Raw genomic sequence first — 23293 nt, 5'->3', positions numbered from 1 at the left:
ACTTTAGTCATGTATTCTTGACTGCCGTGTGTTAGTCATATGGAACAGGCAGATAAGGCATTAATAATGGGTTAGAGGTTAAAGAATTTTATCTTTATAGATAGTTTGGTCCATGGTAATTCAACACTATATTTTCTCAATAAAATTGAGGGTATGAAATCTATTAGAAGGTGGGGTTTTTATTTGTTTTATTTTTTAAAATTGGGGTTTGATAAATTTCATCAAATATTTAACAGACCTTTATTAAGAACCTATTACATGTCAGGCATGTTTTCTTTACCAAATAAAAACATAAAAAAAGATGAGGAAGATTTCTATGCACAGACATGTAGGTAAGAACAAGAATTGCCTTAGAATCAGCCATTGTCAAAGGGCATGTGTACAAAAAGGAAGATCTAACCAACCACTGCAAATGATCACATGCTATGGTAAGCCTGCCAGGGTATTAAAGGGCATTTGGCATACAGCCAGCATTAAATTTGCCCCAGGCCAGATCTGTTGCCTCTAATCCTGAGCATTTAAGAACAGGACAGGCAATACAATGCAGCAGCTTTGAGATAACTAGAAGCAGAGAGCCAACAGAACAGTGACATTGAAACAAGTGTCAGTTTGCTCTGATGATTGGGAAAGGAGCAGATGTTTAGAAAGCTGAATAATTTATTACATGTGAATAACTTTTGCATGGGTGACTCTCATCTCTTAATATAACTCTGTTAATATTAATAATTATCTTATGGGCAGAGGACATTATCATGATTTGAAATTGCTGTGTAGTTAGAGAGTGATTTAGTAGAAGAATAAACGCTCTCAATGGGTACAATACTTTCAGTACAATATTTTGTAAATTAAGAGTTTCATTTGCCATGAAAAATATGAAACCAAAATGGTATTCAGAGAATCAACCACTGTCATGCACAAGTTACAAATGTAATTTTCAAATAAATAAGCACACACCCTGGAGGTTGGTGAGGTATGGGGAATTGGTTAGTTACGGGCTTCTCAAATGCTCTGGTGGGACAGAAGCTGGGTGTGTGGTTTTTAATTAGGGCCTGTAGAGGACTTTGTAGTCCTTTACATTTAATGCTTAATTTATTTAATAGGAGCAAACTAATTGTAATCATAATTCAATTTGATCTTTACCCAGATGTCATGAATTTCCCAAGTGACTTTCAACTACTGTTGTAGCCAGGACATGGCAAGTTAACTGAAGATGTGCTTATCCATGATTCTTTTTTCTTTTCTTAAAAAAAGTTGTATGAGTGTTCATTGCAAAGATGTGGAAACAACCCAAGTGCCCATCAATACATGAGTGGATTAATAAAATGTGGTATGTGTATACCATGGAGTACTATTCAGCCACAAAAAACAATGGTGATCTAGCACCTCTTGTATTATCCTGGATAGAGCTGGAGCCCATTCTACTAAGTGAAGTATGACAAGAATGGAAAAACAAGCGCCACATGTACTCACCATCAAATTGGTAGTAACTGATCAACACTTACGTGCACATATCGTGGTAACATTCATGTTGGGCAGGTGGGAGGGGGGAGGAAGGGATGGGTATATTCATACCTAATGGGTGCAGTGTGCACCGTCTGGGGGATGGACACACTTGAAGATCTGACTCGGGTGGAGCAAAGGCAATATACGTAAACCTAAACATTTGTACCCCTGTAATATGCTGAAATAAAAAAAAAATAAAAACAAAAAAAAAACAAAACAAAAAAGTTGTAGAGAAAAATATTCCTAGTGAATAAACCACTTGTAACTATATCATGAAGTGGCAAAACATATTCAGTGATGTTGACAGCCATTGGCTCTCCTCTCAGAAAATATTCCTGGCTTTGTGTCTTGTAACCCTTAACATTTATTCCTAACAATATTATACAGCATCCAACATATTTTCTATCCACTTCATTTTTGCTTTGCTTCTTAATTGTTCATATTTAAATTCCAGCCCTAATATAACACAGAATAACCAACAAGGATAGGGTAACCTTGGGTGGTCTAAATGGGCTGAGTGATGTTTGCCTTGAGGCAGATAAAAGACACATTGCTAGGAATGGGTGTGGAAGTCTTCTGAGCTGGTAAATTAGTTACAGGGCCTCTTCTGGGGAATGGAGAAGCCTGGGCCTAGGGCAGCACAGACCCTTTCTGATATAATGAGTCTCTGCTCTTGGACATTCTTTCTTTGTGACCAAGACTTGGAGGCTGGATCACTAAAACTAATTCACCTTCCACTTTCTGGATTGTTCAGTTGCTCCTTTGTTCTATCTTTACTCATGTCAACATGGCCAAAGATCTATGACAACCCTGCTCATGGTTTTAAATTTGTGTTTCAAGGTACCGAATGTCACTTAGAGTAAGATAATTAGTATAAAAGCACTTTGAAAGTTAAAGGATCTAAAGAGAGGCAAACACTATTATACATTTATTTTGGGGAGCTTATGATTCTGGAATCTTCTCTATAAGACCAAAAAACATACACATATTTTGTATATGTTATCAGTAATGTCCAGGTTCTCAATAGTGTTCATTGAAATAAATCAAGAATAAGCAGGGTGAGGGCTGGTGGAAAGGGTCTGGAGTAAGAAAGACCTGTGTGTGACTGATGGCGTGATTGTTAGCAGATTTACGGCTTTCTGTGCCTTAGAGTCCTTGTGTGCAAAACAAGGCTAATTAGACTTCCCTCAGAGAATTGGCCTTCTCAGAATAATGCTTAGGGTATAAGATGTGCTCCATAAAGGGTAGCTGTTATTAAATTGAAGCAGGGTGAGGGAGGACCCTCAGAGGGTATTCTCACCTACCTTTTAGCCTGTCATGGTGGAGGGAGGGTTGTTTATTCTGGGTCAATAACCATTTAATCCTTATTTCTACGAACATATAGGTGAGATTGATAGGTATGAGCAGGAGTAAGTGCTGGGAGGTGGGGATAAGGAGATAAAAGGGTCTATAGAAGAGGGGGAAAATGGAAAGAAAGCAAACACAGTGGTGGTGAGATGTTAAAACATGCCATCAACAATTGCCTCGAAAACCAGCGCACCACTGCCACACAGTTTTGCCCTTGGTCCAAGATAGCTGGGTGCTTATTCTTGTAAGAATGTCAAGCCTTCCCTTTTCAGTTCATCAATGTGCAAGTCATTGTCTAGGCTTTTCAGCTGGTCCTCTTGAAAAGGCAGTATTTTTAAGTACTACCACCCATCTGTCCATCATCTATTTTTCTCATTCATTGATTTATTGAGCTACGTATTCACAGGTATTCCTACTATGTGCTAGGCATTATACTAGGGGCTTTGTGTGTATGTGTGTTTTGGTGGGGTGGAGTGTGTAGACTTCTTCTCTTTTTGCTTTTAAGTTCAGTTTACTTAGCTCTTTTGGTTAAATTAGAAGTGAAGCTACTGAATTCAAAATAATCAGACTATCTGGGAAATTAAAAACAACAGATGAACTATTACAAATCCGGTAAACCAATTAGTCAAATATAGAGAGTGAAAAACATGCTTGGAATGATTTTAACTCATATAATTACCTCAGAATAATTTCTTGAGTGTTTCTAGGCAACAGCAAATTTAATAAGAAACAAGTGGTTTTTTTTTCCTCCCTTTTTTTTCTTTCTCTTCTCTCATGTTGTTACAAGAGCAGCTTGTCTATTTCTCCCTGCTACATGGTATTAGACATGGCTGGTTGGGTCACAGCAGGAAGGCAGAAACATTTAGAATGTGATAGTTTTCAGGCAGCATACCTCACCTGTGTTTGATGAACCATTAGTTTCATTAAGGTAAAATTAGCCTGCACAGGTAGATAAAAGCATTAGGTAGGGGTTGAACTTGGATAGAAATCATAATGAGCTAAACTTGGACAAATGATAACCAGCAACAAAAACCATTTAACCTTTATATTTCTACATGAGTGTTTCAGGTTCCCCTTTGAAATTAAATCTTGCCTGCCATCTTTTGAGTTAACTGAGTGGCTCATTGCTTTGCATAATATTAAGCAGAATGCATTTTCTCACATTCCATCTCCATTTGTGGAGGAATATTCCTTAAGTTATGTGAGATGTGGCTCCAACTGCTGTAACAGCCCACTCCTCTGCTCTTCTCGTGACATAGTCACGTAGAAACCCAAGGCGTCACACACACCTTAGCACATTTGCATCACATGCAGAAGGCAGTTTCTAACTATTTGAGCACAAATGAAAGTTCAGTGAAAGAAGGCAGAAGGTCAGAAGGGTGCTTTGGAATATCAGAAAAACAATCCTTACTAGAGAACATTTAATCATAAGTAGCTTATCCTTCTCGAAGGGAATGCAGTGTATTTGCATCATTCTCCTTGGCAGTTAACCTTTTACATTTTATACTTATGACATTTCTGTCAAGCACCCTGTGTGCTCCAATTAAAGTCAGAGGTCTTTGGACACAGTTCAAGAAGTAGACAATGTCTGGAAGGAGCTTATGCAAGGCAGTTTGGCAGAGGGACGTCATGGATAACTGTGGGGCCCCTAGATACGAAAGAAGAACCCAGGACGTGAATGACAACTTATGGGAGCAAAGCTTCTTGGGGTGTTGTTTTGGGTGTGGGATATTGGGCAGAGGAAAGCCAAGTGTCAGGACCGGCTTTCTAACCCAGACTATAAATTTGTGCACGTGGATATCTGGACTAAATCAGTGCACCTGTGCCTATAATCAGTCAGTATATGGTTCAGTGGTCGCAGGAAGAGCAGGGCTCATTTGGGAGGCAAATTGAAACTCTATTTAAGCAAAGTGATTCAGAAGGAGACGTTCAATACAGCTTTCCTCCTGGGAACATTTTCTCCTAAGGTATTAATCAGAGCACCAGGCAAAATACTCAATAATATTGTTCCAAAGATAAGAATGTGACTCAGGGACAGAAACCATGGAAACCTACTTATTTTCTGAAATGTTGCCTCTTTTTGGAAGAAAAGAGGACAGGATGAATAAACAGATATGGTTTACTTAAGGGTTATGTGTGAGTCAGGGTACCCTCTGAGTATTTTTAATATTCAGGTGAATGACTATATAAAATAATGGATATAAGAGTGAAACTGTAGCATGGATTGAAAATAAAAAATGCTATACAAGGGGGGAGTTTACAGAACTTAACTTTTGTAGAATTTTTCTGTAGGATCTAAGGCACAATTTAACTTTTATGATTAGGACTTTTAATTAGGTTTAAAATGCCGGCTCTTAACTTTTAGCTGTATGACTTTGGGTAAGTTAGCCTCCATAAATGTCAGTTTTTCTCATCTGTTAAATGTTACCTACCTCCTAGGGTGGTTGTGAGAATTCAATAAAATAATACATATGAAGTGTTTAGCACTCTCAAATGAGTCAGTCTCTTATCTGAGAGACTCTGGTCCATAGAAAATGTTCTACAAAATTTAACTCCTGTATTAGCATTCTAGCTGTAAGCCATAAAGAAAATTCTTCAATTATTTCCAAATGTAAAGGATCCTAGTTGGGTGATATTCTCTGTTTACTCAAAGAAGCATAAAAAAGTGAGAGATTTTGGCCAAAAAATAAATATACCTGAATAATCCAGGCAGTGTCCTTCTTTTAATTATTTTTGACTTTTAATAAGAAATAGCATTTAATATTTTTTGAACACCCACTGTGTGTCAGGTACTCTAGAAGATGCTTTATTCATAGCAGTCCTGTGAAGTGACTATAATTGTTCCTTTATTTCAGGCAAGGAAACTGAGGCTGAAAGACATGAAAGAACATGGCCAAGCTTAGGTACCGTGGTCAGCAGAACAGGGATTTGAGGGCCGTTGGCTATGCTCTTTCAGTTCATCTTACAAAACCTTGGAAGTAGAAGGAATGAAAAATTCACGGGCAAAGTCTGGCCCTGCTATGGACTCTGAGGTAATAGCAATATTTTTATTTTGATGTTCCCATTAAAATCTTATCCTCTGGCTGAGAGGCCTGGCAGAATGGCAAATGTCACCCTTGAGCAAGCACCTAAGTGAATATAAATCACATTTAGTGTTTGGGTAACTTCACCTACTTAGGGAATGTGAGTGGCCTTGCCTAGTTGAACTCCATCAGTGGGCTTCACTGCTGCTCTGAGCTAACAGGAAGTTGTACTGATTTAACTGGTGATAAAAGCTTCTTAAGCACTGTGGGCAGTTGTTTAGGAGAAAGATTGAATTTAAAAACATGCACCTGACGGGCATGGTGGCTCACGCCTGTAATCCTAGCACTCTGGGAGGCCGAGGCGGGTGGATAGCTCAAGGTCAGGAGTTTGAGACCAGCCTGAGCAAGAGCGAGACCCCCCCCCCCCCGTCTCTACTAAAATAGAAAGAAATTATATGGACAACTAAAATATATATAGAAAAAATTAGCCAGGCATGGTGGCGCGTGCCTGTAGTCCCACCTACTCGGGAGGCTGAGACAGTAGGATCGCTTGAGCCCAGGAGTTTGAGGTTGCTGTGAGCTAGGCTGACGCCACGGCACTCACTCTAGCCCGGGCAACAGAGTGAGACTCTGTCTCAAAAAAAAAAAAAAAAACATGTACCTGATTATTTAGCAGCTTTACAAACATCTGAGAAGAAAATGTTCAGTTGTCAGGTAAAGCTGCTTTGGCAGTGGGATTTCTACAATGCTGGGCAGTGACGGAGGCTGCTTAATACAGACAAGGCACAGATATTTTTTGTCTTCGTATGTTGCTTCAGAACATTCTGTTCCTTGCCCATTTTTAACCAGATAAACATGATGACTCTATGGGCCACAAGAATGCAAATTCTTGACTAATTCTTTGCAAATAGATCTTTTAAGGAAAATTCCTTAAACAGAGCAGTTTGCTGATTATTAGAGATACTTGTCTGTGTTAGGTATTTTACTGTTTCTAGAGTGTTTACATCTACAGCTGTCTTTTCAGTTTTCAGTTGGAGAGCACTGAACCTGGCTTCCTTTGAGACCCAAGTCTACCCATTACGGGCTCTGTGACTTTAATTAAGTCCCTTATCCTCTCTGAGCCTAACTCCTCCTCTGTGAATTAGAGGTGTTGATGCTTTCCTTTTAGATTGCTGCACTAAATGACTTAATGTAAGTGCAAGTGCTTTGTAAGTGCAAGGCCCCATAAAAGTGAACTATTGCTGTTATTATTATTTATATTTGGGACTAAAATCATTTGGTGTTCATAAACGAGTATTCATGAGTTAATAGCATCCTGAAGATCTAAAAATAAAGTTGTAGTGAGATGCCAGAGATTGGGTAATGAACAGACATGTAATTGGGAATTTACCAAAGAGAGCAGAGGGACAAGAAAGAAGAACCCGAGAGTGGTAGAAACTTTTTGGAGAAAAGAGAGCAAAGGGACAGAACATGCTTCCCAGAGTTTCTATAAGAGATAACGCCTTTTCAGTCCACAGAGGTTGCTGTGTGCCATGGTTTTATAGGCAGTGTAGGGCAGTCAAATGAGTCACTCTTTGATCTGCTACTTCCTAGTGGTGTGAATTCCTTAATTCTCTGCAAAAAGTGAAGATAATAACACCTACCCTCACCGGGTTATGAAGATTAAATGGGCCAATATATGTGAAGTGCCTGGTGCAAATAAGGCTCATTAAGTTTCTCCTCCTCCTCCTCCTTTTAAATTTTTGGCCAGATAGAAGCTCTAACTAGATAAACCACTATCAATATTTCTAAAAGCTTATGTGCTTCTCAGAGCATTCAGGCAAGGTCGAAAAGCAATCAGTAGAGTTCTAGTAAATACTCTGGGATTACTCAGAATATTGCCCAAACTTGTTAATGGAGTTTGAGTGCATGTAGCCACTTCAATTATCATCAGGTGCAGAGAAAGCTGTAGGTGTTTGGTATGTGGAAGGACTCTAAAAGAAGGTTTTGAGGGAGAGCAAGTAGGTGTCTGTGCAGTGATAAAGGTTTACAGGGATTAAACTCAGGACTCCTTTAGAGATAAGGGTTCTGTGTTGAGGAATGAAGAAAGTAATCATTTGCTAAAGCTGGACTCTGGGGGAGAAGGTCTTGCTAAGTGTTACCTTACGGAAAATTATCGAGGAGTTTTCCAAACCGTAAAGCTGATTTATTAGGTTATTTATAAAGTGCACTTCATATCTTTGAGTAAACAACTGAGAGGTTTAAAAGTGTAAAAATTTCAGTTATATAACCTTTTAAGAATTGTTACTTTCAAAAACACCTAGATAAGGATGAGCAGTCAATGATTTTAGCTATTAAATGTGCAAGTGCATGCAATTAGGAAAGTAAGCTGGAAATCATTTGAAAAAAGGAAGTCTTTTTCAGTTTGTGAATATTAAGCCTAAAATGATGTGTTTGTAGAGTGTACTGAGTATGGACAAAATGTGGTCATTGCACAGCTACCGAATACTTTTGTCTTCCAGGTCTTTCCTATAGTCCTCACTAAAGATAACAAAGTGAGTGAGGTTTTGAAACTTGCCTATATTTCAAAGATGGGTAGACTTTAATTTATTGTCATGATTATACCACAAGAAATTCCATCTTTTTTTCCATGTGTAGGTTAGAAAATGATTCCGACCTTTCCTATACTTGTTTTTTTATACTATTTTCTTGTGATGATAATACTAATAAACTCATTGTTTTTTTTGAGACAGAGTCTCGCCTGTCACCCCAGCTAGAGTGCAGTGGTGTCATCATAGCTCACAGCAACTTCAAACTCCTGGGCTCAAGTGATCCTCCTGCCTGCATGTGCCACCATGTCCAGCTAATTTTTTCTATTTTTAGTAGAGATAGGATCTCACTTTTGCTCTGGCTGGTCTCGAACTCCTTAGTTCAAGTAATCCTCCTGCCTTGGTCTCTGAGAGTGCTAGGATTGCAGGCATGAGCCACCAGTCTGGGCCATTATCTCATTTTTTATTTGAGCTTTTCAGTTTTTTTCACATCCATCACCTCATTTTAAGCCAAGGTTATTTTATTTTTATTTTTATTTTTGAGACAGGATCTTACCCTGTTGCCCAGGCTAGAGTGCAGTGTTGTCATCATAGCTCACTGCAACCTCAAACTCCTGGGCTCAAGTGATCCTCCTGTCTCAGCCTCCTGAGTAGCTGGGACTATAGGTGTGGATGACCACGCCCCACTAATTTTTTAAAAAAAATTCTGTAGGGACAGGGTTTCACTATGTTGCTCAGGCTGGTTTCAAACTCCTGGGCTCAGGTGATCCTCCTGCCTTGGTCTCCCAAAATGCTAGGATTCCAGGTGTGAAACACCACACCTAGCCAAGGTAATTTTAAAACGTTCTTTGTTAAGATAGAAGTTTCCTGACTCGTACTGATTGTGCTTGATGGCCAGGAAAGGACATAGAGAAATGAGGTGAACACCTGTGACCAATTCATCAAGGAAGCAGAAGAGGGAAAATGTGGGTGGAGTATCCCTATAGAATCTTCTTGTCCAAAATATCCTGGTTGTGACTGGGGAGGGACTGGGAGAGGTGTGATGAAGGGACACTATAAACACACCTGTGGACCTGTCACCCATCCTAAGGTGAGAGTGTGGGCCATGGCTGTGAAGGACTGCTTTTTGTGTACCTACCATGTGCCAAGTAGGTGCTGATGGTGTAGCACATATTTTTTTAATCTGCTCAACATTAAAAGATAGGTATTGTTACTACCATTTTGTAGAAAATAGGCTCAGAGAGGTATTGGTAAGTCACCAATATGCATTGTAAAAATAAATTTAGTGTTGCTACGTGCAAGTGATGTTTATGGTAAAATTTCTATTGTTGCCTTCTGGTGTGTTTCCCTGGTCTTTTTTTGAAATCTAAATGGAAGATCTGATTGGGCCACTGACACTGAGAATGGCTCTTCTACATACAACATGAGACAAAGTCAAAATGAAGGTAGTTATGGAGTGTTGGTGAGGGCCATACCTGAGGATACTTTGTTCTAGAATCTGAATCTGATGCTGGTCTTGTTGATTTTGCTTCTTCATCTCTTCTTGTTCTTTTCCACTGCTGATTCCATCTAGAAGCCATTTCTCCCTCAAGGCCTTTTTCTGATGTTAGAAAACATAAAGATATGTTCTTGTATCAGTCAATAATTTCCAAAATCTCTTACTGCTTTCAAATCTTATGAATTTCCATAGTGGACATATTGAAGAGGAATTATTTTCTCTCGGTGCCTTGCCTGAATAAATCTGGTATTTTCTTGCCTTCATTGCAACCTTCTTGACCCTCTTCCAAAGTCAGTTTTTATACATCTAAATCCTATTTATCCCTTGAGGTCTGGTTCAGGCCCCTTTCTCTATGAAGATCCCTGCCCCTCCCCCCCAGTCCCCTGCAGCCCCGTTCAGAGAACTCGCTTCAAAATCGTGCTGTACTGTATGTTTATTGCAGTCATAGGGACCTCATCTCGTGATGTCTTTACTGTTATTTGTTTGTTTGATGGATGTATGTCTTGTATCCTTAACAAAGTCAGAAGCTCCTTGAAGCCACTTTGATATTCACCCCACTGACAGCATACAATAACTGCTCCCAGAAAATCTTTTTTGGGATTAATTGGAATGGTGGGCAAAACAAAAGTTGCTATTGTATCTTGAATTAATTCAACATTAGCCTTAGGCTGTGTGGTAGATATTCATTCTTTTGCCCACCCAGTACTGCTTATTTCCTCTGGGAATCTCCCTGTAAGTTTAGCTCCCTAAATGGTCCAATCATATATGATGCATTAAATTCATTGATCTGTCTAAACTTTGAGTTGAATATTTGTCAACTTTAACAACACAGAAAAAGACATATGTTTTATCATATGGAAAAAAATCCTCTTGAATTTGCATGAACAAATTAAACTCTTGAACCCGAGCCAAAGAAGACTTAAAACAAGTGAAAGAGATCTGTAAATTTTGGAGGCTCTTTATTCTGCATCTAGTCTATGTCTCAAGTAGAAACTGTCATATATATAGTTATATTACTTTCAAGGAATTTGTTTCTCCCCTTCTTCTGGAAGAAAAGGGCTGCCATTATGTATCTAATCTGCCTCTAAATTATTTGTTCAGTTATTCATTGTTAATTGTTCATTGGGGTTTCACTACGTCTAAAATGGTGAGGAGAAAATGGAAACTTTTATTTTCTGGGCATTCTTTCTCTTATATTACAGTTAAAATGAGAGCAAGTAAGAAGAATTTCGTGTCTTTTTTTAAAGGATGCTAGAATTAATACCACTGGGATACAAATATCTCTGAATTAAAAAATATTTTTAATTAACCTTGGTTATGCTAGATAATTACCAAAGCATGGTTATTTTAACTAGGGCAATGACTTTCAAACCATTTTTTTAAAAAAAATAATATTACACTGAGTACAAATAAATATTATATGGAACTATAGTTTGGACTACTCTACTTGAAGCAGTGAGGGGGCCTGGAACCTAAGGATGCACAGGACATGATTTGAAAACCACTAGATCAAGTGAATAACAACTTCACCCCAGATCATCATATTTGTGTTGGTCTTTTTACAGTCTTATGCAATTGCAGGTGGACAAGTACCATGAGAGCAGTTGGCATTACTCTACTCCATGGCCAGAGATTCTTTATCCCAGTGTTATCTTAACCATTTATTATAGCTGTTTAGATGTCTGCAAAAATGTTTTCTTATGTACCCAGTAAATATTATTAACATAGGTTGAGATTTAGTTCCTGAGGTCAAAGATGCCAAGAAAATCTGAATATATCTGCATTTTAAGAATCTATTTTGACCTAAGTTTATTTCTATTTGATGGGATATGAAGATAGCTAATCCATAGTAAAGAAAATGGATGACACCTATCAAAGTAAGTTATAGTCATTACAAACCACCTATAAGAGTAGTTCTGGTGAACTGCATACGTATCTTTATAAGAAACACTCAGATGGGATGGTCTTGTCATGCTGAGTTATAGAATGAGTGTTGTGACATGATTAGGTTAACTTGAAGCTACTTTCTTTGTTCTTAGTCTGGTTAGGAATAAGAGAAATTTTAATGCTAGTCTTATAAAATTTTGTTCATACTTCACAAATTGTCATTTACCCCTGGTGGAGAATGCTTTGAACCTAAATATAAAATACACAGTTTGGATGTACAGTCAAAATGATCTGATATGATCGCATATTATTGTAATCAAAGCAACTGTTTTGCTTTTATGTCAGTTTTGACTTATGCTTTAGTATATGAAGCTAATGAATATAATAAAATATATTTCACAATGACATTCAGAATCAAAAGCCATATGAACTAAGTGAAAGTACAAGTGACTTGCAGGCAATAGAAGACCTTTTGGTAGTTTTTTAGGGAAAGGTTTTCCTGAAGCACTTCTACATTCTACAAAGCAGTTATAGTAGACTTTAGGAATACATTAGTGTCTTATATCATGAATTGAATGGACTCACAGAAAAGTAAATTTTCTAGCTTGACTGTAGGTGGCATGAGATTGAGATTGTGATCATATTGCTAGTCAAGAAAATCCATCGTGTACAAATCTCAGAATTGTCTGAATATTAGAATGTTAACTGTGCCCCCGGAAGTTCCCTTGCCAGCACATCATGTATGATGTCAGGCTCAGGAGCTAAAGCACATCAGAGAGAGTTACTACAACTATTTTGAAATGTGTGTGTATACTCATATAGGAGGAGCACTTTGTAAATGTTTCAACTCATGTTGTTTAACAAGTGTCAGTGAAGTCTAATGAAAATATTTGCAATTGGGGACATGATGAGGACAGTCATGGGAACCAGGACAAATGGATGGAGAACAAACTAAGAGACAGGCTGGTAACTGTAGAGGCCAATAGAGTTTGTAGAACATGTAGAATTGATTTTTAAAATACTTTTGCACATTTTTGAATCCCATTTTGGAATTATGCCCACTTTCTGTTTGATATAGCCAACTGTGTTCTGAAAACTTGGAAGAATGTTCTCTATTGAAACAGCTACTCTTTCCTCTGTGTTCCCTTTGCAGTTTGTGCATCCCATATAGAGTTCATCACAGAATAGGTGTCATTATGAGTTTATGTGTCAGTTATCATTTGTGGGCACAGGCTAAGTTGTATTTTATATTCTTCATGTCCCACATAATAGGTGCTTAATAAATGTTTGTTGACTGAAAGGCCCTATGTACATCTATATAAATTCTACTTATCAGACTCAGCTTTAATCCCACACCTTTAATAAAACCTTTTTTGGCCACCCCAGATTAAAAAATTAATGCTTATACTCTAATTTAAATTAAAAAACCTATCATGTAGCTTGTCTTATTTAATACCGAATTTCTGAAATTAAGAAAAGGTGTCATTTCCTTCTCCTCCCACTCCACACCACACACACCATTTTGGGCCATTGCACACCTTGGGAAATTGGATAGCACCTTCGTGCAGAGAAAATGAAAACCTCTTGTTCCAGGTATAAGCAGCCCTGGGACAGAGTACGTGAGAGTGTGGGCAGAATTTTAGCACCCCCATTTCAGGTATCTTTGTGCAGTATACAATCTGCACAACTGTGTACAGCACTCCAAAGATGATAAATGCTTTGATTGGATTGGATTAGAAGAGGCCTGCTGGGTTCCAGAAAGCAAACCAACAAAGAAGAATGTGTATTACTCTCTGGACTGCTTTTGGCAAGTACCAAAATGAAGTGCCACCTCAGAAATGGACCTGTCAGTTAGTCAGGATTTTCCTATGTGAAACTTACTTTCTAGAATGAACTGAGCGGATATTTAAACCTTTTCTTCTATTGTGAGCTCTACCGTCCTTTGGTACCCATTCTGCAGGGATAGCAATTGCTGAATGCTAGAGAGCTATCAGTTTACTCAGAAGCAGGAAGTAGTTCCCTGGGAGATCCAAATTGTGTGTAAATTGTTTATGTGTGTGTGTGTGTGTGTGTGTGTATGAGAAAGAGAGAGACAGAGAGAGAGAGAGCAAGCAAGTGAGCTCTGGTTTTGGAGTTAGAAATGGCCTATCTCAAAAGTTGTTCTAGTTTGACTGTTGACTTCATTTGAATTATACTGAATAACTTGGTAAAATTTGTTTTTATTTCATTGATTTTCTGGGAGTACACAAGGCATTTCTTGAGTATGTCCACTACTCATGTAAATTCAATGTGACATATTGTAAGGACGGCAGACTAACGATGCTTTGAAATTATCCATCAAACATCGGAAATGTCAACTTGTATATGAGCAAAGAAGCAGAGTCCAGAGAACTGAGTCTAATTGGAATCTAAAATTATGTTTGTTTCCAGAGGTGGTCACTTGTTCCATTAGAAAAATGGATTTAGCTGAATTTGGCAAGTTTCACTTAAGGTAGTGGAACCCATGAGTGTACAGCATTGTTTCGTTTAGGGGATTCATTATATCTATTGATAGCAGCCCTGCCAGATAAGTACAGTTTCCTGCTTGGGCCTGTTCACAAGGAGCTCCTGTTTGTCATTTGCTTGCATCCTGTCACTAAGCTACGTAATAAAGTGTTGAAACTCAATGTGCTTTAATTACACAATGACCACACCCAGTGGAAGATGTAAAGTCTGATTTTAAAAATGGAGGTTTATTTCTGGTTATGATCTCATGTTCTGTCAAAACAAAATAAAACAAAATCCCAAGCCATGCTCAAACAACACTGGATTCATAGCATTGAGTTTTTAAATGCAAGCATCCTTGACCAGGCCAGACACTGTCTGTTCTGCACCCCCGGGGAATGGCTGGCCTTTCATTGATTTCAAAAGGAACTTCCTAGCTGGATCCGCCCCCTAGGGAGGTTAAGCAAGCCTGCAAGCAGGGCCAAATTCTCAAGGCTGAATCCTCAAGGTTACCCAAGAAAATTAGGAAATTCTGTAATAAAGGGCAAAAGTAATAAAACCATGTTTTCGACTTTCCACGTTTGCCAGAAGATATTAGTCTCATATGCAAATATTACTAGCTTCTTGGCCTCCCCTATGGTTATTAGAATGCTAGTAAAACTATGTTGGATTTTTTGTTTTCCTAAAATATCTTCACTATTCAAATTCCAGTACCATTAGGATATTTGAGTGCAAAATAATTTGAATGAAATTAAAGTCATAAGTTACCTTCAAATGCTGGTGCTTTAGTTTTTCTTCCTCTATTTTCAGACGTTTCTGTGATATTTCTTCCTGTATTTTTCTTTTATCCTGAAATGAAAAAGTTCCAACATATTTTATTTTTTTAATTTGCTTAAATGTGTTTCCTTGGGGTTGTTGTCATTATCTGAATGGCCGGCCACCAATATGCTCTTGGCATTGGTATGAAGCTGCTTCGGAAACTCATATTTTAAAGCAAAGGAATGTAAAGTGAAGCATTCAAAGCATTTTCCTTATGGGAAACAAAAGGTGCTTTTTCAAAGAGGACTTAAAAATATTTTAGTGTCTTTCCTTCCTCACTCCCCTTTCCTTTCTTTCTTGTTAGTCTAGTAAGATTGACCTACTGAGTGATGCAACAGGAAAAGTGAATTTTAAGGAGGGAGTTTTGAAATAGGCATGAGGAAACATTGTGAGGAGAGAGATGTTCCCAGCACAAGGCTAAGAAGTTTCTGGGTGAAAGATGTGGTTAATGTGGAAAAACTGGATAGCCCATGGATTGTTAGAAAACTAAGGAAGCTAGAAAGTAGGACTATTTCATCCTTGCATAACTTGCTCTGGGAAGATAGGGAAAAAGAATTCGGATAATACTTCTTAGCACTAGGAGGGCTTTTAGCTGAAGTAAAACAAAATTCATGGAGAGATATGATATCTTTTACAAAGTTTAAATTACATTACCTCAAAAAACTCAGAAAGCATAGGTATTAATACATAGAGGTTGTACTTTTTAGAAAATATGCAAATATACTAAGTAGACAGTCTGGGTTTGATTTCTGGCTCCTCCATTCACTAGCTCTGTGTCCCTGGACAAATCCTTAACTTTTCTGTGCCCCAATGACCTCATCTATAAAATGGGGATACGAAGAGTAGCTACCTCGTAAGGTATGAGCATTAAATGAACTAATATATGTAACAGTTCCTAGAACAGTGCTTGACACATAGTGCTCTAGAAGTATTTAATGACATTAAATAAATAAACACATGACTTTTTAATTGCACAGAAAGCAACATGTTAAGTTTGACAATGCTTTCATTGGTTTGAGATGTTTTAGAGATTCTCTATCTGGAATTGCTTGAGATATTTGATTAGCCATGAAAAAAGGTCTTTCCTCATTTTTGATCAGAGGTGACATTCTCCTCCATCTTATTCATAAGTGTTGGTTTTAAATCTGCTTTCAAAATTGAAAACTCCCAAAGGATAAAATTTTGTTGCCAGTGAAGATATCCAAAAGAATGTGAAGCAGGCTCAGGAGGTAATTTGGAAGAAAGAGTTCCAAAACTATTTGGCAGCATTGCTGAAATAAGTGCATGACTTCCTGATGTGACTACTGTGAAGATAAAAATTCTTTTTTGATGTATAAGTTGACGTACATTTGTTGAAGAAAAACAATATGTTGTTCTCCAACTTTGTCCCATTTTTATTTATGTATAAGAAGAATATTTGCCTTCATCAGCATTACTTTTTGAATTTCATAAACAGTGTTTTTTTTTTTTTTGAAAAAATAGCTAGGCAGCAAGCATGGGTCTTTAAAATCACTTCTTTCTTTGGATGAAATCAGATTATTAGTAAAAATAACTCTGAAAACCTCTATGAGTCATTTCTCCACTATATCTAGAGGCTATTACTGAGCAGATATTAGTTATATTTTAAATTTATTGTGCCAATATTTTGGTAAATATTTTACAGGCACTATTTCACTTAATACTCATCATAACAAAGAAATACTATAATAATTTTCATTTCACAAAAGAGGAAATGAAAGTTTAGGGGAGAGTAACTCATCCAAGTTCTCATAACTAATAAGTGACAAAGCCAGGATTTGAACCCAGGCAGTTTGAGGGCAGCTGCCACATTCTTAGCTAATTCACTGTACTATTTCCTTGAGTGGGAATTTAGTCAAGCTAGTCACAATTTCCCTCATCGTCCTCTCCATCGTGAAGTACTGTGTCTGGAGGCCGCGCTAGGACAGCAGGCAGCAAGTGGGACCTCTTACGAGAAGGGAGCACTTTTTCAGTTCCCCAGACGCTGGTGCTGGACCTGTCTCTCCATGAACAGCCCATAGAGAAGAGCACATTGTGTGTGGTGACTAGGGATTGCTGAACCCAGCAATGCCTCCCCTCCCCTGTTGATTGCCAGTTTGGGCTGGTTTCATCTTGGGGTTAGTAATCAGGTAATTGAAGCTGTGGGTAGAGGCAGGGCATCTGAAGTGTTTTGGCAACACCAGGCTCATACAAGGGTTGCTAAGGAATACTGATGTTTTGTCACTCAGAGGTAACGTGATGCCTCTCTTGTATCCGTCAGGTAGGTAGGAAGGTAATTTTCTGATGTTACAGCCATGATCCTATTTTAAGATAGGAGTAATTTTTTCTCATAAGATATCCATCTGCAGTAAGTTATTATCCTTTTGCCAAATTTCACAGGACTCTATAAGCATTATTGAAAAACAGTATGACAATAATTTAGTTTTAGTATGGTGGGATAAACTATAGGTCAACCTTAAGTTGTGTATCTACCTCTATTGCTAGCATACTAAAAGTTATCATAGTCAGCTAATTCCTTCCCAAATTATCATGGAATAAATAGATGTGAAATGCCATCTGCTTCCTAAAATTTCCCCAGAAGCTGACGCACCTCTATAGATAGCTGTTGTAACCTGGCAATTCAGACATTAATGGTTACAATGTAACCATTATGAATAACTTTTATTGCTTTTTACTTCTCAACGTTCAATTACCTGCACTTTTTGTTCAATGAACATTTGTCTACATTTTTAGTTGTCTGACTTAGTCTATTTTAGTAAGTGACAATCACAAATTCCAATTCTGTAAAAGGCTATCTCTTAATTGTTTTGAAATTAATTTATTTATCTTGTGAAACTACAAAGTTATTATGACTACCTATGATCCAATGATATTACTGCAATCACATACTTGATAAAAATTAGCACAATACTTAAGAGTGTGAGTATTTTAGAGACATTATTGATTAATTGTTAGCTAATATTCTCATATGCCTGATTCTGTCAAAAAGGCAGGATTAATCCTGAGTTGTATAATTATTAATTCTTCCAATACTTAAGTACTTATGTACAAATGTTATATTCAAGGTAACATTAGGAGTTGTGCACTGTTTAAAAGTTATTCAGAAGTAGATGCTTTCCTTAAGGAACTTATATCTCATAAAGTCATTTGTGCAAGTAACTATAGTCTAAGACATAAAGTTATTACATAATAACTTTAGTAGTAATATATGTTGTTACTAAGGCACAAGTAAGGTACTATTAGGGTTGAAGGGAGACGGGGAAAGGTTGCTTCTATAATGTTGTTAGGGGAGGCTTTGAAGTAGCATCTGAGTTGGATAGTTCCTGGGGGTTGGGGGGCTGGGGAGTGGGGAGAAGTGGTATTTAAGTCAAAGGCTGGATGTGAGCAAAGGCCTGTAACTAGAATATTGGGATATTCTTTGGAACAGCAAGCCTGGAATCTAAGTTACTGTACAAGGAAAGTAAGAATAACTGGATGAGGACAGATTCTCAGCAGAGAATGTTGAATGGCATGACAAGGGATTTGGAGTTTATGTATCGAGGTAAGGAGCAATATCAGGGAGGAGAATGGTAGAGTTAAAACCATGTTTTAAGAAGTTTAATATAGCCTCATTGTGCAGTAGCTACTGAAGGGAGAGGACTTGAAGGGGATAATCAGTTGGGCTACTGCACAACTCATAAATAAGGCCACGAGAGCCTGAACAAGAAGGAGCAGAGGCACGGATGTCAGAGATACCAAGGAGTTAGAATGGCAGGACCTGCAACCGATGACACATGGATGCAGGAGAGAGAGGAGTCCATTGAAATGCTTTTCTGCCTAGGTACTGACGGGAGAACAGAATTGTGCATAGAAATAGGACAATCAGGAGAAGGAAGAAAGTTTGGGAGGAGAAATGATGGAGTCACACCAAGTTTGAGGTGCCCTGGGATAAGTAGGAGGCATTATCTGGTAGGCACTTGGAATGTTGGTGGAGAGAAGAGGATCAGAGCTGGAAATAAAGATGTGGGCATTGTGGAAGGGATGGATGAGAGCATATGGGGGATGTTTTTATGAAAAAGGAAGGAGGACTAAAGACAGAATCTCCATGAAGCACTTGCATTTAGGTGGCATAGGAGGAGGGGCACCCACATGGAACTTTATTTTGGGGTCAGTTAGGTATTATTTATGATAGAGCTTGATACATGGGCCACATAGCTGAAAGGAGCAAAGGAAGGGCACGTGTCATTTCAAATAAACAGATTACAAGGAGCAAAAAGACAGAACAGTCACTGCGTCATGATACCACAAGTTTTAAGAGATTTAGTGATCCTGCGGTCCAAATACTTCATTTTACATGTAAGAGTTTGAAACCTCAAGAAGTTAAGTGACCTGCTTCATAAGGTATGTAGCGGCAGAGCCAAGACTAGTGAGCAGATCTTCTTACTTCTCAGTCCTGGGCTCTTTTTACTTTTCTTCACTGTCTCCACCCAAAAGAAAGAAAAAAAAAAAAAAAGAAAAAAAGAAAAGAAAAAGGGAAAAAGCATGGTCATGGTTGTGGGCATTTAGACAAGGATAAAAGTAAATAAAAATAGAAGCCATCATACTCCCTGAGCAGAAAGAGGGGACAAGTGTTTTCCTAAATCAGCTGAAACAGTTGGAAGAGGCAACTTAGAAGCAATGATGAGCGAATTCAATTAGTCAAATGTTTTCTGATTCATTCTGCTAAAAGCTGAGCATCTTATAACTTCATGACTAGCTTTGCTGATATCATCCATGCTTAGGGTCTGAAGAGAACAATAGTAGAAGCCGCTTATTAGAATTAAATACTACCAACAACGCGGAGCTGGCTGGTATTGTGCAAATAATGGTAACTTTGGAAGAAAGGGATGTTCCCCATCAAAATGCCAATAACATTCTTTACAGAAACATAAAATATAATCCTAAAATTTATACAGAGCCACAAAAGACTCAGAATAGCCAAAGCCATTCTGAGCAAAAAGAACAAAACCAGAGGAATGACATTACCTGACTTCAAATTATACTACAGAGCTATAGTAATCAAAATAGCATGGTACTGGCATAAAAACAGACACATAGACCAACGGAAGAAAGAGAACCCATAGATAAATCCACACATCTATAGTGAATTTATCTTGAACCAAGGTGCCAAGAACATACAGTGGGGAAAGGACAGTCTCTTCAATAAATGGTGCTGGGAAAACTGGATATCCACATGCAGAAGAATGAAACTAGACCCTCATTTCTCACCATATACAAAAATCAAATCAAAATGGATTAAAGACTTAAAACTAAGACCTGAAACTATGAAACTACTAAAAGAAAACATTGGGAAAATGCTTCAGGACATTTGCCTGGGCAATGATTTCTTGAGTAATACCCCTACAACACAGGCAACCAAAGCAAAATTGGACAAATAGGATAACATCAAACTTAAAAGCTTCGCACAGCAAAGGCAACAATCAACAAATGGAAGAGACAACTCACAGAATGGGAGAAAATATTTGCAAACTACCTATCCGACAAGGGATTAATAACTAGAATGTATAAGGAGCTCTGACAACTAAATAGGAAAAAAATCAAATAGTTAGATTAAAAATGGGCAAAAGATCTGAATAGACATTTCCCAAAAGAAGACATACAGATGTCCAACAGGTATATGAAAAAATGCGCAACATCATTAGGCATCAGAGAAATGCAAATCAAAACTACAATGAGCTATCATCTCACTCCAGTTAAAATGGCTTTTATAAAAAAGACAGGCAATAATGAATGCTGGTGAGAATGTGGAGAGAGGGGAACCCTCGTACACTTTTGGTAGGAACATAAATTAGTGCAACCACTGTGGAGAACAGTATGGAGGTTCCTCAAAAAACTAAAAATAGAACTACCATATGATCTAGCAATCCCACTGCTGGGTATATATACAAAGGATGAGAATTCTGTATATCAGAAAGCTATTTGTATGCCTATGTTTATTGCAGCACTATTCACAATAGCCAAGATTAGGAATCAACCTAAGTGTTCATCAACAGATGAATGGATAAAGGAATTGTGGTACATATATGTAATGGAATATTATATGGCCATAGAAAGAATGACTCCTGCCATTTGCAACAACATGGGTGGAACTGGAGAACAAATAAGTGAAATAAGCCAAGCATGGAAAGAAAAATCTCACATGTTCTCACTTATATGTGAGAACTAAATATTAAAACGATTAATTTCATGTAGACAGTAGAATAATAGTTACTAGGGTGTGGGAAGAGTAGCAGGGATGGGGGGATAAAGTGGGGATGGTTAGTAAGTACAAAAATATAGTTAGAGAATTAGAACAAACAATATTTTATAGCACAACAAAGTGACTATCATCAACAATAAGTTATGGTATACTTGAAAATAACTAAAAGTGTGGAATTGGAATGTTCCTAACACAGAGAAATGATAAATGCTTGAGGTGATGAGGTGATGAATACCCCAATCACCCTGATTTGATTAATGCACATTGTATGCCTGTATCAGAACATCACATGTAACATTTTATGTGTATACAACTACTATGTACCCATAATAACTACAAATAAAAAAAATTTTTAAAAGGAAGGAAAGGAATGTGCTAACAATATTTCTAGAAAAGAATCCTGGGCATAGATAGAAGTTCACTAGATTTCAATGAAAGCAGATTTTGAAAATTCTTGAAAAAAATTCTTTAAAAAATTCTTGAAAAAGGAGAAAACATTTAAAGAGGGAAGATAGATCATAAAGAATGGGCAATTTACAAATGGAAACATGGACACAATTAAAAATGATCTCAGATGAGAAGGAAAGACAGCTACTACAAAAGAACCAAACCAAATAGTTAAATAGCTTAATATCACTGAGAGCTTCCCAATGAGTTCATGCAGCTGAGAATACAGATAAGAGGGTGAAACCTGTTTGTAATAATGTAAATAAGGCATAAATCCAGGATGATGTGAAGATGCAAAACTCATGAAAAGCACTGAGGGCACAAAAAGCCTGTGTGCGTGTGTGTGCACGCGCATGTGTGTGTGAGAGCAAAAAGATAAAGGTAAGAAGACTACCGCTGAGCTGCATAGTGTAATATTAAAATGACAGTGAAAAATACAACTCTTCCACTCCTACTTTACTTTTATATTTTTGATTAAGGAGAATAATCTTGATCCTGAAAGGGTAGAACAAAAATACTTAAAGGGAAATTGCAGCCCAAGAGAAAATAGAACAGCAAAGACAGAGCTACTGTAGTCTTCTGTCTCTGATGAGTTTCATTTCAGGAAGTAGAAAAATTTATAGACGTGACAGAAAAATATTGTTAAGTAATCTCCTTGGAATCTTGGATGAGGTGAAAAGATACCAGAAAACTGAAAGTGGCAAATGCTCCGAATTTTGAAGAAGGGAAAAAGGTGAATTATGAATATTTGAAGACTGGTGAATTCTTAGCAAAGTTGTAGAATGAAATATATTTATTAATAGACAAGGAATGTGGAATTTAGAAAAGAAATGTCTAGGTGGTAGCATTCAATTACTACAAACAAAGCATTTAAAACTTCCATTATTTTTTGTTGCTTAATTATTTCAAGATCTGTAGATGTGGAAGATTATTATGATCATAATAATAGCTAACATTTACTGAGATTTTTTATGTGTTAGGAACTACTTAAAGAACATAAATGTATCAATTTATTTATTTAATCTTCTCTAAATCTTTATGACGTAGGGATCATGTTTATTTCCATTATGTAGGTGAAGAAACGAAGGAATGAAGATATCTAGATCATGGCAATGCGGTATGTCTTAGTTTCACCATGGCGTTTGACTGTTTCTACTTTATTCTTGTGGAAACATGAACAGAAAGGAATATTTATTTGAAGGTGAAGGTCTTAAACTTTTTTTAAACCAATGCCCTGTAGGAAGATAAATAGACAACCAATATTAAACAAACACAACAAACAAATACAAATAGACATATTGGGGTAACCCTATTTATTTATTTGTTTAGAGACAGTCACTCAGGCTGCAGTGCAGTGGCGCCAACATAGGTCACTCTAACCTCAAACTCCTGGGCTTAAGTGATCCCTCCTGCCTTAGCTTTCCAAGTGGCTGGGACTACAGGTGTGAACCACCATGCCTGGCTAATTTTTTTAATATTTTTGTACAGGGATCTCTCTATG

At 37.5% G+C, this 23293-nt stretch overlaps 1 protein-coding gene across 2 annotated transcripts in view; it reads right to left on the bottom strand.

Annotated features, from left to right (window-relative positions):
* The window catches only part of PALMD (palmdelphin), a 52338-nt gene that overhangs the window by 15448 nt on the left and 13597 nt on the right, over positions 1 to 23293 (bottom strand). For both annotated transcript variants that reach the window (XM_069478272.1, XM_069478270.1), the window contains 2 exons: positions 15039 to 15119; positions 9877 to 10001 (listed from right to left, as the gene is read on the bottom strand). In XM_069478272.1, the coding sequence (XP_069334373.1) occupies positions 9877 to 10001; positions 15039 to 15119 (206 nt within the window). The remainder of the gene's footprint in view (positions 1 to 9876; positions 10002 to 15038; positions 15120 to 23293) is intronic.

The sequence above is a fragment of the Eulemur rufifrons genome, chromosome 8 (genome assembly GCF_041146395.1).
Source record: "Eulemur rufifrons isolate Redbay chromosome 8, OSU_ERuf_1, whole genome shotgun sequence".
Classification (NCBI taxonomy): Eukaryota; Metazoa; Chordata; class Mammalia; order Primates; family Lemuridae; genus Eulemur; species Eulemur rufifrons.
Note: the sequence above shows the minus strand (reverse complement) of the source record. Positions and strands in the feature narration are given on the sequence as shown.